Raw genomic sequence first — 18,492 nt, 5'->3', positions numbered from 1 at the left:
AACAACAGCTACCAATCGAGCATTTGGATGCTCCGTATGAAGCCTTGTATGAGAGGTGGTGTCGGTCTTCGGTGGGTTGGTTTGAGTCGGGTGAGGTTAGGCTATTGGGTACTGACTTGGTTCACGATGCTTTGGAAAAGGTTAAATTGATTCTAGATTGGCTTCGTACAACCTAATCTAGACATAAGAGTTATGCGGATCGAAAGGTTAGTGATGTTGTATTCATGGTTGGAGAGCGGGTCTTGCTCCAGGTTTCGCCCATGAAGGGTGTTATGAGGTTCGGGAAGAAGGGCAAGTTGAGCCCTAGGTATATCAGACCTTTTGAGATTCTTGAGAGGATTGGTGAGGTGGCCTACAAAATTGCACTACCACCTAGTATAGTTGCAGTTCATCCATTATTCCATGTTTCTATTCTCCGAAAGTACCACGGTGGTCCGTCCCATGTGTTAGATTTTAGCTCAATCCAATTAGACAAGGATTTGATCAGGAGTTTCCTTTATTGATATCGGGGTCGGGTTCCGATTTCGAAAGTTGGAGTAGGTTTGTGATGTAATTTATGACTTGTGTGCAAAATTTGAGGTCAATTAGAGTTGTTTTGGTATGATCCAGTGTTAGTTTTGGAAGTTGGATGTTCATAGTTTCAATAGGCTTGAATTGGGGTTGCGATTCATTGAATCGATGTTGTTTGATGTGATTTTTGGCCTTGAGTAGGTCTGTTATGTGTTTTGTAACTTGTTGGTAAATTCAGACGTGGTCCCGAGTGTGATTGGAACTGAATCTAGAACAATATTGGACTTGTGTGATTGTTGAAGCATTTCTGTGTCTGGTGCAATTGCACCTGCGCACTTTGGGCCACAGGTGCAGCACCGCTGAAGTGGCCCTCGAGTCCTAGAAGCGAAATTGGACCTTCCCAACTGGTACCGCAAGGGTGGTCAGTATTTCACATAAGCGGACGTGCTGGTGCGAGTGAGGAAGCGCAAAAGCAAAAAAGGCAAGCCACGCATGGGGTAGCAGAAGCGGAGGCCCTTCCGCAGGCGCGACAGCACAGATACGCCCAGGTTCCGCAGGTGCACGATTTGGTCCTCATAAGCGGATCTCCGATCTTAGTGGGAACCGCACCTGCAATGAATTTTCCTCAGGTGAGATTGAGAGCCCGCATATGCAAAATCGCTAAGCAGAAAAAGAGGTCTTTGATGGTTTATTTTAATTTTCATCTTTAAACCTAGAGAGCTCGGTTGATGGCGATATTTTGAGGGGTTTTCAAGGAAATCATCCGGGTAAGTGATTCTAACCCGGATTTAACTATATTACATGAATCCATTGTTATTTTCATCCTTTAAGCAGTGATTTGAGTTGAATATTTGGGGAAAATTTGTAAAAACTTCTAAGACTAAATTTTGGGGATTTGAAAGGAGATTTGAAGTCGGATTTGAGTAATTCTTGTATGGTTGGACTCGTTATCGAATGGGTGTTCATATTTAGTAAATTTGGTCGGGTTCCAAGATGCTAGTTCGAGGTTGACTTTTTGTGTTGACTTTTTGTTTCTCGTTAAAGATTGCAATTTTATTGTTCGAAATAGCTTCCTATAGTTTATATTTATGGTACGAAGTTGTTTTGGATAGATTCGAGTCGTCCGAAGTTGGATAATCGAGGGAAAGGCTTACTAGTGGATTGAGTTAGCGTGTTTTGAGGTAAGTGTCTTGCCTAATTTTATGTGGGGAATTACCCCTTATGATTGGTGTTATTTTGTGTTAATTGTGATATGTGGAAGCCGTGTACGCAACGTGACGAGTGTGTGCACGAGCTAAATGTGGTAATTGACCGGTTCTAGCTATGTAGATTCCTTTCATACCTTTAATTGAGTTATCATAATATGTTATATTCATCATCATTTGTCTATCTTCACATGCTTTACTTGTATTACCTCTTGCTAATTGCCTTGACATGCCTAGTTGAAATTATTGTTTTCTCTACTCCTTATTCATTAATTAACCGTTGAGTTCCTTACTTGAAATTGGTATTTCTTGGAATATCTTATTGTTGAAATTGGTATTGAGTTATAAAGGTCGTGATTCACATTTAAGCAAAGTTGTAAAGTTGTGAAATACTATTCTTGTTGAGTTATTTACTTCTAGTTGTTATTGTTTAGACTCTTGTGCATATTGTGGTTGAGCCATGTGCTATTTATTATGGAAATACCATTATTATTGACTTCTTTGACAAGTTGTAATATTGGGCACTTGAAGTGCGATTTGTAATACGTTGTGATATTGATACGCATGTGGTGGTATAAGGATTGAGGTTGAAACGCATGCGGTAAGATAAGGAGGACTTGATACGCGCGTTGCTAGTATGGGAACTACTTGAAGCCACGCGGTATGATAAAGGTGGGCTAAAACGCTGGAAGCTATTTCGGAAAAAAGTAATTTTCAAAACTAAATGCAAGGCTCTTGCTCTGATATAAGGAAAAATTATGAGTTTTTTTGTGATATGAGATTACGAGGCGGTACCTTGGTAGTGATTCTTATTGATACTTTTCTATTACATCACTTGTGTTTTGGTTGATTTGTTTTCCCCCGTGATGTATTATTTGCCTTAAATCAGTGTTGTTATTCTTGGTATATTTCTCCATTATTTCATTTCCACTATTTATCATTATTACATTGTTATATACTTGTTCAGTTTCTTATTTATTCCAGTAGGGCCTTGACCTGACCTCGTCACCACTCTACTGGGGTTAGACTTGACACTTATCGGGTACCGTTGTGGTATACTCATGCTACGCTTCTGTACATTTTTTTGTGCAGATCCAGGTACCTCTTACTAGCCCATGCACCAGTGAGTTGAGTTCAGATTTGGAGACTTCAAGGTATATCTGTCGGCGTCCATAGGCCTCGGAGTCACCCTATGTCTAGTTCTATATCATTATCTTTCCCTTTATAGATACTGATGTAAATGTTCAGTACTTTCTTGTAGACCTTGTGACTTGATATCACCGAATTTTGGGGAGTTGTTTTCTGTTGAGTTGCAGAGTTTCTTTTAGGATATTTGTTGAGTTATTCGAGAGTTCTTTTATTATCTTAGTTATATTCTGCATGTATGTTAGGCTTACCTAGTTTTAGAGACTAGGTGTCATCATGACATTAAGGGAAACTGTGTTCGTGACATGGAATTTCCTGGCAATGATGTTGATTAAGCAACCTCTTGGCAAGTAATCCACTAGGAATTAAACCAATAATATTTGTGTCGTTGAATTGTGATTTCCAAGGCGCAAAAACTATTGCAAGAAAATAATTTTTTCAGTGGAAATAGTAGCCACATTTCTTTAAGATATAATGTGATAAAGCAATTGCTTTAGAGATGGGAATTTTTTCATACATATAATGTGTAGTCAAAAGAGGATTTGACCGATCCTTTGACTTATAAGTAAAACATGAGGGGAATGGGACTTTTGCCAATTTGAGAAATATCAACAATGATGATAACCCAACCTATGTGATTGGAGACCCCATGATGTATGAAAACTTGGGTGTCACCGAGTACATGAGCATCTATATATAACAACATAATCTGGTACACTATCTGGAAAGTAAGACTAACTACATAAAACAGAAAGATAGTGAAAAGAGGATCAAGGTCTGCGGACGCCAAGCAGATACCTCGATGATTTCTGAACAGGTAGACTTCACGATTAACAACCAGCATGCCCGAAAATGCATGAATTTGCACACGAGGTGCATGGTGTAGTGTGAGTACAACCAACTCAATAAGTATCACAAATAAACAAGACAAGGCAAGAGAAGCTTAATTTGTTGAGGTCACTAGTTAAATTAGTACAATTCTATCCTTTTTATTAACATAGTATAAGATTTAAAGCTAGCTCATAAAACTTCGGGATACAAATATCTGTGTATGCATGTGCACTGGTTCTCAAATACCCTGCTCAACAGTATTATGGCATGTAGGGGAAAAACAAGTAAATCACATAAATGATCAAGAAAATACAAGTTTCATACACTGCACGGATAACTCACGTGCTAACAATAGAATCTGCACTGACAACTCACGTGTCAATAATATCAATATACGGATCCGCATGGATAACTCACATGTTGCACGGACAACTCACGGACCAATAATATCAATATATGGATCTACGCGGACAACTCGCGTGTTGCAGGGACAACTCACGTGCCAATAACATAATCCGCCCGAATACTCGCAGGCCCCAGTCAAAAATGTCATACAGAAGTAATAAAACAAGGGTACAGGTATATAATGAATGAAATAAGATTTTCATGTCCCTGAACTGGTATAAATGACATGCTAAAGTGTAGGCCTATGCAAAGTGTGCTATCGTAACTAATCTGGGAATTTCATCAATGAAAAGCATTTATCAAGTTTGTCATGGGATTTAAACCTCTGAGTAAACACATCATGGTTTAATCAGATCGCATAAAATGTTACCACATAATTGTTATCGAAGCTTGAAGCTTAACAGTCATTTCTGGGCTTATAGGAGCCCGAGCACAACCCGTACATGAATATACAACCCCAGTGCCCGCACATGGGATTATCCACACACATGTTCGCACCCAAAATCACGTGGCTATCACAACAATTCAGGCACCTGGTGCCTCAACTGATTTTAAATATGATACTTACCTCAAGCAACTCGAATCACTCCGCTAGCAAGCCCTTGCCTCGCGAATCGGCATCTGGGCGCCTCAAATCTAGCCATAAACATTTTGATACAATCAACACAAGCTAAAGGAATCAATTCCACAAGAAAATATCAAGTTCTTAATCAAAAGTCAAAAAGTCACTCTAAAGCCGCCCCCTGGCCCACGTCTCGAAATACGATAAAAGTCAAAAAATCCGAAAAGCCCATTCAACCACGAGTCCAACCATACTAAATTTACCAAAATCTAACACCAAATCTACCTCCAAATTTCCAATTTAAAATTTTCAAATCCCTAGCCTCAACTGCCAAAATTACACCTCAAAACCACACAATCTAAACGGGAAAATCAATGGAGAAACATAATTATTGAATAAATCTAATCGCAAGTGACTTACCTCAAGCTCCCAAATCACATCAAAAACACAAAACGCACCCAATTCAAGCCTATTGAAAACTAAGAAATTTTAACTTTTATAAACGATGTCGAAACATATCAAATCACATCCGATTGACCTCAAAGTTTGCAAACCAGTCACAAATGACACCATAGACCTACTCCAACGTCGGGAACCCCAATCCGAGCCTTGTATCCATAAAGTCCACTCTTGATCAAACTTTCAAATTTCTAACTTTCGCCATTTTCAAGCCTAATTCCACTACGGACCTCTAAATCACAATCCGAACACACTCCTAAGTCCAAAATCACCAGACGGAGCTAAGAGAACCATCAAAACTCCATTTCGGACCCATAAGTCAGCATCCGGTCAACCATTTTAATTTAAGCTTTCAACCTTGAGACTAAGTGACTCAACTCGTTCTGAAACCTCTGCGGACCCAAACCAACTACCCTGACAAGTCATATAACAACTGTAAAGCATAAAATGAACAGTAAATGGGGAAACGGGGCTACAACTCTCAAAACGACCGGTTGAGTCGTTACATAATAAGTCATTAGTTGATCAAATATGCACTATTAAATTATGTCCCTTCTTATGGTGTGTGTATATAGTGCAAGACTGCAAGGAATGCGAGGCTGAGTTATTAAAATCTTAATCCTATAATACATAGCCTTTTGTAGGTGGTGTATTATGCTGCAGAATACACTTGATTGATGGACCTATATGAGTGTGGAGTGGGGCTGCTCATATGAAATTTATGGCAAAAAAATTTCTAGAGCACTCATGAAAACCAGGCGCGCGCATAGCCTATTAACGCAAAATCGCGGTAATAACATAATTATGAGGGTGTTTTACGATTAATAAGATCTCTAACTTACAACAATAATTTTTGGTTCATAGAAGTTTTTAACTTCACTAATTATTGTGCAAGTTATATCTTATTTTATTTATATCTGGTTCATAGTCAATAAGATACCATATGAATTTTACTATACTCGAAATCCAGCAAATTATGCACTCTCTTTATTTATTTATTATTATTATTATTATTATTATTATTATTATTATTATTATTATTATTATTATTATTATTATTATTATTATTATTATCATCATCATCATCATCATCATCAGATATATGTGGGATTGTTGAAAAAATTAGTGGTATTTCAAAAGGGAATGTGCATTATTTTGATTGGGAAAAACTTTTCTTTTTTGAGGTATTATTTTTATATTTACTTATTATTCAGTAATTATTTTATATTTAATAGAGCCAAACTAGTCGTTACCTAGCCGTTAATTAGCCGTTTGAGCATCACATATATAAACATGGTCATTGGAGAACTAAAGACACACTTCCTAAAATAACTTTTTGAGTCTTCTTCTTCTTCCTCCTATATGCTGAGTTTCTTTCTTGAATTTTCAGCTAATTCTGTTCCCAGTTTAGAACTGGAAGGCCATGTTGAATCCTGGGGATATGCCTAATTTTATTTTTTACTGTGTGGAATTTTTTTTAAGGCCAGTGTCCTTGACGCGCCTCGAGCTTTGCTAATTTTAATTCTCCATAATCAAAATTTTCTGACACTTCATTTGTTGCAAAATTTGTTTTTTCAACAAATTATTTTATTTTTTGGCAAATGTTGAAGTGTTGCAATTGAGTAGGTTATTTTGTTGTTGCAAAGATTGAATAGTTTTTTCTTGGCAAACTCGGAATATTAAATGTGACCTTAAATTAATAGAGGTCAAGGCCGGCTAATAAAATGATGGGATATAAGCTTCGTCAAAAATAGTACAAATCACAAGCTAAGGCTCCTAAACTATCAACGAGTGATAAAGGAGGTAGGGATGCATATGCATTTAAAAAGTTTGTCCAAAATTAGCTACCATTGAAAGAGTTTGTAATCAGAGACAGAACCAAGATTTGAAGTTTACGAGTTCTGAATATGCAAGAGAAATCATAACTTGTCTTATTTACTGGGTTCGTAATTAAATATTTATACATATTTAATAAACTTCCTAGTGCAATACAATATTTAAATAAAAGTGAGTGGGTTCGGCTGAACCCATATCTTCCGCCGCAGTTTGTAATAAGCTCATTGATTAAAAGCTCATATCTGATGTTTTGTTAAAGAATAATTATAGCAATAAATTATTATTTTGCGTGCAAAAGTATTCTTCAGCTTCCAAAAAATATTCAACTTGGTTCTTTCTTATTTTATGCAAACCAACACAAGAGAGCAAGATCTGTTATTTTTAACTTGTGTTATTATTTATGTTTTAAGGGTACAAATATGAGAAATATTTGTGAGAACATAAATAAAGCATTATTAAGTATTACGTACTCCTTAAAATTCCACAATTGAGCTGGATTTGTCCTATTTGACACATGGACTAAAATCTAACTACAGAAGAATAAACCCACGAGTTATATGCCAGACAACAGTCAATGTCAGTTCCCACTCACTGAACCTTAGGTCCCCACACCCCTCTCTCCACTCAAAAAACTTATAAATGGTATTTATCGTTATTTGGAACTTTTGAGCAACATTATCTTCCTGTAACTTAAAGTTTTTGGTTCGAGTTGTTAATGCATTCACTAATGCTTTGTTAAGATAAGCTACCTATATTACATTATTTCGGGTGCGGTCCTTTTTCAATTTCTACGTGAATACATAATATTTCGTGCACTGAGCTGTTATTTATCGAGGCTATATATGTATTGGAGCATGAGGCACTTGCACCCCATGTTCCTATCTATACCATATATAATGATTTTATATTTATTAAAATATGCTTAAATATAAATGTGTGCGCCCAAGCTCGAAAAATTCTACAGTGCAGTAATTATTCAATGCACATTTACATGTGAAGTTAGATGTTCAATTCTCTGTTTGTAGGTATGTCTTATGTCCCTTCTTGTGTTTTAATTAAGTATTTTTTCCCCAAATCTAATACATTGAAATCCTTGATTTCCTATTTTCCATCACAAAAATTTATATAATTAAAATTAATAACAGTGGATGATGTAGCATGGTTCAATGATTTCATTTTTTTATACGGAGTATAGATATATATGTTACAAATCACTAAAATTATAAGGAAATTTTTTTAAGTTTAATCTATAATTTCTAAATGGTAATGAATTCATAGTATAAACTTAAAAGTTAAACCCATCAAATATAAATTCTAGATTCACCTCTTTGTAATTGTGCACCCATCTTCTTGAAATCCTGCATCCGCATCTGACCCTTTTATTTACGTTATTTAAACAAATTTACCAATGTTTATTTTATAATAGAATGTGATTACTATTTCTCTTTTCTTTTTCTATCTTATTTTATTTATTGAAATTTATATTAGCCGTTTATGGACTTCTAGCCTGTTTGGCCAAGCTTCTCAACAGGCCAAAAGTATTTTTTTTTTCTTCAAAAAAGTATTTTTCTCCTCAATTTGAGGTGCTTGGCCAAACTTTTTTTTTTTTGAAAAAAAAATGCTTTTGGCTAGAAGGAGAAGCAATTTTGAAAAAGCAGAAAAAATAGCTTCTCTTCAGAAGCAGAAGAAGAAGTAGTTTTGACTTTTCTTCCTACCAAAATACCCTTTGCAAAATATTATATATACCAAAATAACCTTACTTAGTTTAAACTATTAAGTAATATAAAATAACTTTTGGGATGAACTTTCATATTTATTGGATTATTTTTGATATATTTAAATTATCTTGAAAGAATAAAGTACTTTTTAATTTTATTTTTTATATTTTACTTAAATAAAATAAAAAAACATAATTATTATCTTTAATAATAAAAATTTGTAATTATGAGGTCTCAAATTTTAATTATTATGAAAACAAAAAATATTAAGTGACTTTTGTTCATTAATCTAGACTTTGATGAGAGAAGAAAACATTAGGAACATGTTTGGAAAGCTACCTAGGAAATAAATTTGGATATAATTACACAGTTTGATATGCTTATATGGCTAAGTAATTACCTGATCAACATAAAATTAGGTGTAATTACACTCTCCAATTCTTAAGGCGAGGTGTGAATTGGTGGTAATTACAATGTGCAATTACAATATTACTTTTAAATTTCTTTAATTTTTGTTTTTATTTTAATTTATCTTCTTTATAACTTTTTTATTCCGTTATTTTAATTTCTTTTGTTTCTTTTACTTTTTAATTTCTTTTTAAATTTTAAAATATATTTTTCTTTGTACATTATTTATCTTTTATTTCTCTATCTTCACTTCTTGTGATTTAATGTAATTGCTGTATATTTTGTTCCTTATTTGTTTTTTTCTTCATTTAGCGTAACCGCGTTCCTATTCTAGTTTTTGAAACTACGCTTCCTAATATTAGAAATAATGAGTCATTAACAAACTTGGCCTATAATGAGTGATGTCATTGAAGTAGAATTTCGTTGTTGAATGAAGTTATAAACTTATTATGTTTCCTGTTTATAAGTTGTATTGGAGCTTATTCTTATTATGTTGGAATTTAACATATGTTAAACTATTTGTTTTTGGATTTTGAAATTATGTTATATTTATGGTTCAAATTTACTTGTTTTAGTAGTACTGACTTGTTATTTAACATTGCATGTTATTTTATTTTTTAGTTAGAATTGATAGATTATTTTGTCAAAAATTTGAATAATGTTATGAAATTATATTTATAAATATTAATTTATTTTATCAAACATGCATTCCATAATATTCTTACAAAACATATGTTTTTAGTTTTTATAATTAATTAAACTAAATATTATTAATTTAGAAAATATACATAAATTATTTTTACAGTATTAGTTATAAATATATGATTACTAATTAATGTATATTCAAGAAAAAATATGCATTTTAAATAACAAATATAATATCATTTATACTTATTAAAAATTATTATATTAACTTTTAAGTTTTTATAATTACTTCATTTAAAATTTAATCTAATTGTGTAATTATATTTGTGCAACCAAACAGTACGCTTGTAATTACGTTATGATAAACAAGCATGTCGTCCTAATTCTATATTGCATAATTACTTGACCGCGTAAATACTAGTACCATAATGATTACATCGATTCTAATTATCGAGTCGCTTTCCAAATAAAGCTTAGTTAATTTTGACAATTAAGTTTTTAGTCCTCGTTAATTAGCAACTAAAAAGCCTTAACTCACTCTACCTCAAACCAGCAGGGGAGTAACGTGGCCTCCACTCCCTCACCCCCCCGGGAAAGCATACCCTACATTCCTCTTTCCTCTGTTCACTCTCATTTTCCCTCCAACCCTGCGCAATCAATCAATATACAGAGCAAGTCACGGCCAAAAGTAGGTAAAAAGCAATACAAATAAATATTTCCCCCCTTTTCCTAAAATTACTTGCGGTTCCATATAATAATTATTCAAGTCATATTCACACACAATATGAAAGTTCTTCATACCATTTAGTAATTTAATCTACTATAGGATAATAACTACAGCTTAAATTTATTTATAATTAATTTAAAGTATAAATATTTTTATATTGTCATTATAAAGTGGCCTGGTGCTTAATAAAGTGAGATGAAAATTATAAGATTTTATGTTCAAATTTCAGGCTAAGCCTAAGTAGACAGAATTATCTGACATTTATGCTACCGGTAGCAAATACTAACCGCTTGTTTGGATGGTTGTTATGTATCTTTTCATAATATATTATAGTGTATCGTTTTGATGTATACAATATTTTTGGATATATTGTACTATTTTTTGTCGTTTAATGATGTCATGTACCAACAATATGAAGAATAAACTTGTAATATAATAAAAAAAAAAGTAAGGTATGAGATAAAATCATATAAAAAAATAGGATAAAAGATAAATAGGATTATTTAATAATATGGAAAGACAAGATGAGAGGAAAAGAATAAGAAAACGATGCGGTCATAACAAATCGATAGTTTCATAAAGTATATTTTTTTTTCGTTATATAACGACGAGTTTAAAAATACAATAAAATTTAAATAAAAACCAAAATAAAATTTATATTTTAAATAACAATCCGATATGATACAACAATACATAATGTGCAAACTAAGGTGAACACAATCATTCTAAAACATACCATAAATAATTAGTACTTACATACTTTACTACTATTACAATCTACGCCACCTAATCAAATCCACCCACCCACCTCCACAAAACAGAAGAAGAAGAAAACAAAAGCGACCAGACACAACAATACAGAGGAGCAATAACCCTCTATTTTGTTCCATTATGTTCAGTCACTGTTAATGTTCCTTTTTCTTCACATTTTCATAATAAAACCCTAATTTTTTCCCATTCAGATCTCTTCTGATTCTTCAGTTACTGAGTTTATCTTCTTGATCTAAGTCAACTCAGTGTCTTGATTCCGCAGTTTTCTCCTTCTTTTGTTGTTGCTTTTTATTGGGTGCAATGTTGGGGTTATTTGTTTGCGTTTATTGAACCCCAGAAGGGAAATGTCAGCTTCAGTTGCTGCATTTGAGCGTCCAAGAGTTGGTTCTTCAAATACGGTAATAGTTCTCCTTTTTTATTTCTTACTTTTTTTTTTGGAAATGTAAGAAGTTAGAAATAAGGAAGAAGAGTTGTGGGGTCATAGTGAAGTCAATGATAGTCAACTGATTCTGGCGCAGGAGAAAATTGGACTTTTTTGATTGGAGTTGCACTTGGTTTTACCTAAAAGAAAAATCAGAAAAAGAAAATTTTGGGTAAATGGTAGTAAAGAATATTCATATTGAGAACAAAGTTTTTTATTTTGTTTAATTGAGTTATACTAATTTTATCCAAAAGATTGTATACATGAATGAATTGTCAGTAAGAATTAGTCAGATAAAAGGAAGAAGAGAATTTGTGTTTTTTTTTGAAGTCAACAACAACAACAACAAACCCATTAAAATCACACTAGTGGGGTATGAGTAGGATAGTGTATACGCACACGTTACACCTACCCGAAGTCAATGATAGTCAAATGATTCTTATTTGGGAAAAGAATGGTTTTTTTTGATTGGAGTTGTTCTTGTTTAACCCAAAAGGGAGATTAAACAAAAGAAAACTTGGGTAAATGGTCATTATTGTTCATGGTCTCTAGCCATATTTTCTCCAAAAACTATGGTAGCTGCAAATGCTTCTAATCATGCTTTGTGATAATATTCTTGACTTTGAAATTTTAAATTATGTAACAATCTGCAGGTTTTCAAGAGCGGGCCACTATTCATCTCTTCCAAAGGTCAGTAAAGTTGTTTCTAGTTTCTTTGATACCTTCGTGTTATTTGACATATTCTATCATACACAAGTCACTTAAGCACCTAAAAGTATGGCCTAGTGGTCAATGAAGTAGGTTCAGAATCACGGAGTCCCTGGTTCGAACTCCAGAGGAGTCAAAAACACTAGGTGTTTTCTTTCCATCTGTCCAAACCTTAGTGTATGGAGTTACCTGATACCTGTTGTTAGTGGAAGGTAGCAGGTATCCTTGGAATTAATTGAGGTGCGCGCAAGTTGGCCCGAACATCATGGTTATAAAGAAAAGAAGTCACCTAAAACATGGTCAAGCTTTTACATGCTAGATTGGACTTTTAGGTTAAATGAAGGGCGGGTTTTCCTGTTTGCCCGATCTCTTTTCTTTATGGATCCAATATTGAAAGAACAATTTGTTGTTACCAGATAATGAGAAGTTACTAGTCATGAGATAATAATTAACTGATAGAATCAGACATCAGAGAAGATCATGAGTTGGTGGTCCTTGCCCTACTAAGTATTTGTACTCATTGGCAGAACTACAAATTCTTTGAATAAAAGGATGAGGAGAACACAATTCAATCCAAACTGTAGAAAAGAAAATATAATTTTCCCTAGATAGATACGTCGAAACCCACGAGAGTTAATGTAAGAAAGCTTATAAAACAAAGATCGACTAGGTTTGACTAGTTGAGAGACTAAGATGCCGATCAAGAACATGCTACAAAACTCGACTTTTATACTTGGAGTCTAGAGGAAAGGAAAAGAGGGGAAAGAAGACAACTGTAGAACTAGTGGGGAGATTTTCGAATAGGGAGAAATAGTTTTATGTCTACATGAAGATATCCAATAATTAGGTGACATTTGCTCCCCCCCCCCGACGTAGATATTTCCGTCTTAAGTGGAGGGAAGAGGGAGGAAAAAAGAGAGGGGAGTTATGATAATCTCAGTAATTACAACTTAAATGCGCAATACGGGAGATAACATAGTGGGTGGGCATTAAAATACTTGAGCTTAGGAAATTTGTAGCCGTGCTTGAGGGAGGTTTTGAGGAGAGACTAGTGACTTGCTGATTGACATTCAATAAAAATGGTGGGTGGCGAGTAGTGACAATGAAAAAGACGAGGAAGAGTAAAGGAAGGGAGAGAGGGGAGAAAACTCTTACCAGGCATTCGGAAAAGATAGATTTCTCATCTCCTCTAAGTGAAATGAATGTTTTAAGTCTGTGAATCAGATTGCTCTTCCCAGTATTCTTAGATCATAAGCCTTTACTTCTTGAAAATGGGGACTGGGAGGCGAATCCTTCATTTTTCAAATTTGAAAACATGTGGCTACGAGGTTCAAATTTGAAAACATGAGGCTACAAAGTTTTAGAATCTTCGACCAATATTCCCCCCTCTGTGCCTGTAATAGATTGGGCTTTTTGTTTTCTCTTTAGTTTTAGGCAAATGTATGTCCCATGCTCTACAACATTCTGATCCACCAAGTGATATAGATTAGGCTTTTTGTTTTCTCTTTAGTTTTAGGCAAATGTATGCCCCATGCTCTACAACATTCTGATCCACCAAGTGATTGAGAGCATTCTTTTGCGTGTTTATTCATTTTCTTCTGTATGAATGTCCTTTTATTCTTTGGACTCCTATGCCAACAAACGAAAACCCAAAGGGACACTAATTTTTTGAAATTGTGTAAAATGTTAAAGTTATATTTTAACTTCTTGCAGGACTAGGTTGGAAGTCTTGGAAAAAGCGTTGGTTCATCCTTACACGCACATCTTTGGTCTTCTTCAAGAATGATCCTGTTAGTATCTTTTTATCCCAATACTTTCTTTTTATTTGATGGAACACCAGATATAACATCAATGGTGACACTTCGATTTATTTCATCAACCATCCTTCTAAAAATGGAGTCTTTTAGTAAAAGTTCAAGACTATGTAGGATGTTTATTTGCTCTATGGCATTTAAAAGAGTAACAACAAGAATGTTAGTAAAATAATCTGGAGAGGAGATGGCGTAAAGTAGGATTGCATTAGTTCAAGGATTTGTAGATGTCTCTTTTTTGTTTTGTTTTTCTCTTTGTAATGGCTGAAAAATTAATTATCTCAAGAAGCATTAGAGGGTTACATCTTTTAATTGGAACAACTTTTGATACTTGGCTCATGATAGGAAATTCTTGTGAAGAAATGATGGAAATGTCAACTGCATTGCTTCAATTCTTCTTTTAGATTTTGTGTTTCTGATAGTTGGGGATTCATAATTATACTTGCAAAAGGCATAAAGGGATATAGTCCTCTTCAATTCGTAACTATATAGCTGTAAGGTGTCGACTTTACCAATAACCTACTTAGAATATTCGCTGGGGGAAAAGTTTAACGATAAAGATTTATGTCTCAAGGGCTTTGATCTAGTGGTAAGAGCGCAACACATGATGTGTGGATCGTGCGCTCGCACGGTTCAAACCGTGCAAGAGGCAAAAGCCTGATATTTCAGTAAAAAAGGGTAGATAGGTGGGCCCATTTTACATCAAACTTCGAACGGTCACGTGTCTTGGGCGATTTTTGGGCTATAAAAAAAGATTTGTGGAATCACCTGACAGGGCGTAGGAGAGGTTGAGTGGATGAAATATGCAATATCTGTCCAAGGGAGAGAGTAACTTTTTGAAATCCATCGTATGTAAAATACCAACATTTTATATCTTCATATTCTGCATGCCAAACAGTAACAAATAGGAAAAATTGATGAGGTACTTGTGGGATGAAAAGGAGGGGAATAAAAAGTATCATTTGGTGGGTTGGACGATGAGGTACTTCTTGTGGGACAGAAAGAAGTAGAAAGTGGTATCATTTTGGTTGATCGGAAGAAAATAACAGCCTCAATGAATGAACGAGTGCTGGGAATTTGACAATAGTCAACATTCGGCATGTCACCATATGGGAATTTGCTAAGAGGAAAATGTATTACGGAGAAAGGAGATAACTACTTAATATGGATTAACATTGATGGATTGTTCTCAAAGAGGATCATGAATCCCTTTGAACTTAGTTTATGGAAGGATACGATAAGGGGAAAAAATAGTTTGTCATAATACTGGTATCAATATGGGTAATGGTAGGAGAATTCGATTTTTTGTGAGAAGCAACTATAGAGGAACATTTCCTTTAGGTGTTTAAAACTAGTTAATCATAGGGAATCAATCCTTTAGGTGTAAAGTGATAAATAATGGGGACACAGTGTAATTTGACCACTAAGGAAAGAAAACCAAGGAATCTCCTGAGATGTTATTTGTAAGGGAGTTATACAGGATTGGAAATGGGTGAGACTGGGGAACTTCTCATAGGATACATGAGTGAGGAACTTTTGCAGGAGGTGAATGGAGAATGGAACGTCGTGGAGAAAGGAGGATCAAAGAATCTATTGTGAATTGCGCTATTAATTTTTTGGACTTTGTTTTTTCCCTAGCCTTTGCATAGATCTCTCTGTATTGGAGCAGACTTTTTTGATTATTTTGCACTCGATATCTTTTGGCCTTTGCATCTTCTTGATGCCTTTAATGAAATCTACTTATGGTTGGAAAAAGCAGGGGGAAATAATTATCAACAATACTGTAGTAGCAATATTGTATTTCCTTAAAAACTATATTTCAGGCTCTCGTTCAAAATATGATTTATGATAATTATATTTCAAAAGATTTACAAGTGGCTGTGGCTTGTACATGTGGTGCTATGTGGCTCAATTCATACAATGTTATATCCTCTTAAGAGACATAAATAAGTGTCTCTATGCATTAGATTTATTGGACAAGTGGAGGACACTTGTAATGAAGAGGTGCAACCTCTATACTTATAAATAACATCGCTTGATCCATATGAAATATCATCAACATATTGTTCTTCTTCAAGACCTTTCTCATTAGCTAATGATTACGTCCTCCATTAGCTAATTATTACTTTCTTACTATAATCACTATCTTTTATTATATTAATTATTCTTTCTCTCTATTTTATTTTTTCAAACTTGCTAGTTTATTATTTATTTTGCTATTTTTGTTCCCCCTAATAAGAGGTTTACTTGTTTAGTCTTGGGAAAATATTTTATATTGCAAAAATAGTTTTTTAGGACAGTGCCTGGCACGAGTCAAGCCAATTCATGTATACACTTATAAATAATATTTTATAGTACGGTAAAGGGCCAAACATACCCCTGTACTTTCGAAAAAGGTTTAAATATACCCTTCGTTATACTATGAGTCCAAATATATCCCTGCCGCTATACTTTGAGTTCAAATATACCCCTCATTTAAACGGAGGTACACGTGTCATCCTCCTATTGGCCAATTCTAAATATCTCCTAATTAGTTAAAAAGACACATATTCATACCCGAAATATTTGTAAAAATTACTTTAAAAAAACTGAAAAATATTTGTTTTTGTAAAAACTGAAAAAAACAATTCAACAATTTTTTTTTCCAGTTTTTACAAAAATATTGCTTTAAAAAAAAGTGAAAAAACTGAAAAAAAAAATATTTTGTTTTAAAAACTGAAAAAAATACTTTCCTAAAGCAGGGTACTACAAGTGCATTAGTTTTAAAAAAACAAAAAAAATTTGTTGAATTTATTTTTCTGTTTTTACAAAAAAAAAATTTTCTCCAGTTTTTACAAAAAAATTACTTTAAAAAAACTGAAAATATTTTTTTTCTAAAAACTGAAAAAAAAATATTTTGTTGAATTGTTTTTTCAGTTTTTACAAAAAAATAATATTTTTCAGTCTTTTTAAAGCAATTTTTACAAATATTTCAAGTATGAATATGTGTCTTTTTAATTAATTAGGAGATGTTTAGAATTGACCAATAAGAGGATGACACGTGTACCTCCGTTTAAATGAGGGGTATATTTGAACCCAAAGTATAGCGACATGGGTATATTTGGACTCATAGTATAACGAAGGGTATATTTAAACCTTTTTCGAAAGTACAAGGGTATATTTGGCCTTTTACCGTTTATAGTAATATTGTTATTTTCCCCTTTGCTTTTTCTAACAATTCTAGAAAATAAAATGAAGAGCAGAGATAATTAACAGTCGAGGATAATGATTGTGTCTAGAAGAGTAACAATTAGGCTAAACAGAAAACACTGATTATAGGTAATTATTAGCTAATGAAAGTATTTCGGATGGATCAAGTGATGCTATTTATAGGTGTAGAGGTTGAATGCACAAGCAATATCCACTTGTAAATTTTTTGAAATACAATTATCATGCACCATATTTTCAGCACTTACTTCATTACAAAAGAACCTACTGTGAGGTCTTATTACAGGGAGGTGATGGGATATGAGGGAGGTGTGAAAAAAGTGAGTCAAGATAGAGGAGGAAGGTAGTGATGGATTGGTAGCCTTTATAAGGAATGGGGAAAACCGGAAAAGACATAGATCATGTCTTACTACGTTGCCAAACCTCACACTTTCTTTGTGTGATAAGTCTTGGTAGAGCCTAGGATGATGTTGGAGACAATTACTAGTTCGAGTTACGTAGGACCGGCTAGGAGAACAAGGTAATTCAGAGGCCCATGCCATGGCGTCATGCATTTTCTGGTTGAGATTATCTCATAGTACTGAGAGGGGTTATGAATGTGTTTCAAGATGTTTTTTTGCTTATTCTTTTGATGTGAAGAGAAGATTTTAGCATGTAACAAGCTCTTGGTTGATTTAATAGATGATGGTGGTTATCCAATGACTCTGTAATTAGTTTTTGACACTATCTTGGTGTGTTATTAAATAAGTTTATCTTGATTTATCCAAAGGCAAAAGTCTTAAGAACATAGTAACAAGAAAAGTTATTACTCCCTTCATTTCATTTTACATGGAGTTTGTTTGATTGGACATGAGTATAAGAAATAAAGGAAGATTCTTGACACTTGAGCTAAATATATGCAACATAACAAAATTTTCCTGAGTGGTGGTGAGAGTTCCACATGTTTTTTCATTTTCTCTCTCCTAGTAAGAGAATGAACTTTTTAATTAGTTTCCAAATAGAGAAAGATGTCATTTTTTTTTGGGACAGAGTAAAATGAAAAGTGTCACATAAAATGGGACACAGGGAGTATGATGCTTAGCTCATTGAGCACTCCTAGCTCGATGACCGTTGATTAGTTCC

The 18,492-nt window shown here is 33.8% G+C and overlaps 1 protein-coding gene across 1 annotated transcript in view; it reads left to right on the top strand.

Moving 5' to 3' along the window:
• Positions 1-11,233: 11,233 nt before the first annotated feature.
• LOC107787194 (rho GTPase-activating protein 7) overlaps positions 11,234-18,492 on the top strand; it is a 28,356-nt gene continuing 21,097 nt past the window's right edge. The window contains exons 1-3 of the mRNA XM_016608733.2: positions 11,234-11,621; positions 12,298-12,334; positions 14,066-14,142. Of these exons, the coding sequence (XP_016464219.2) occupies positions 11,568-11,621; positions 12,298-12,334; positions 14,066-14,142 (168 nt within the window). The 5' untranslated portion in view covers positions 11,234-11,567. The remainder of the gene's footprint in view (positions 11,622-12,297; positions 12,335-14,065; positions 14,143-18,492) is intronic.

This window comes from Nicotiana tabacum, chromosome 19 (assembly GCF_000715075.1).
Source record: "Nicotiana tabacum cultivar K326 chromosome 19, ASM71507v2, whole genome shotgun sequence".
Taxonomy (NCBI): domain Eukaryota; kingdom Viridiplantae; phylum Streptophyta; class Magnoliopsida; order Solanales; family Solanaceae; genus Nicotiana; species Nicotiana tabacum.
This window is presented reverse-complemented; position numbering and strand designations above follow the sequence as displayed.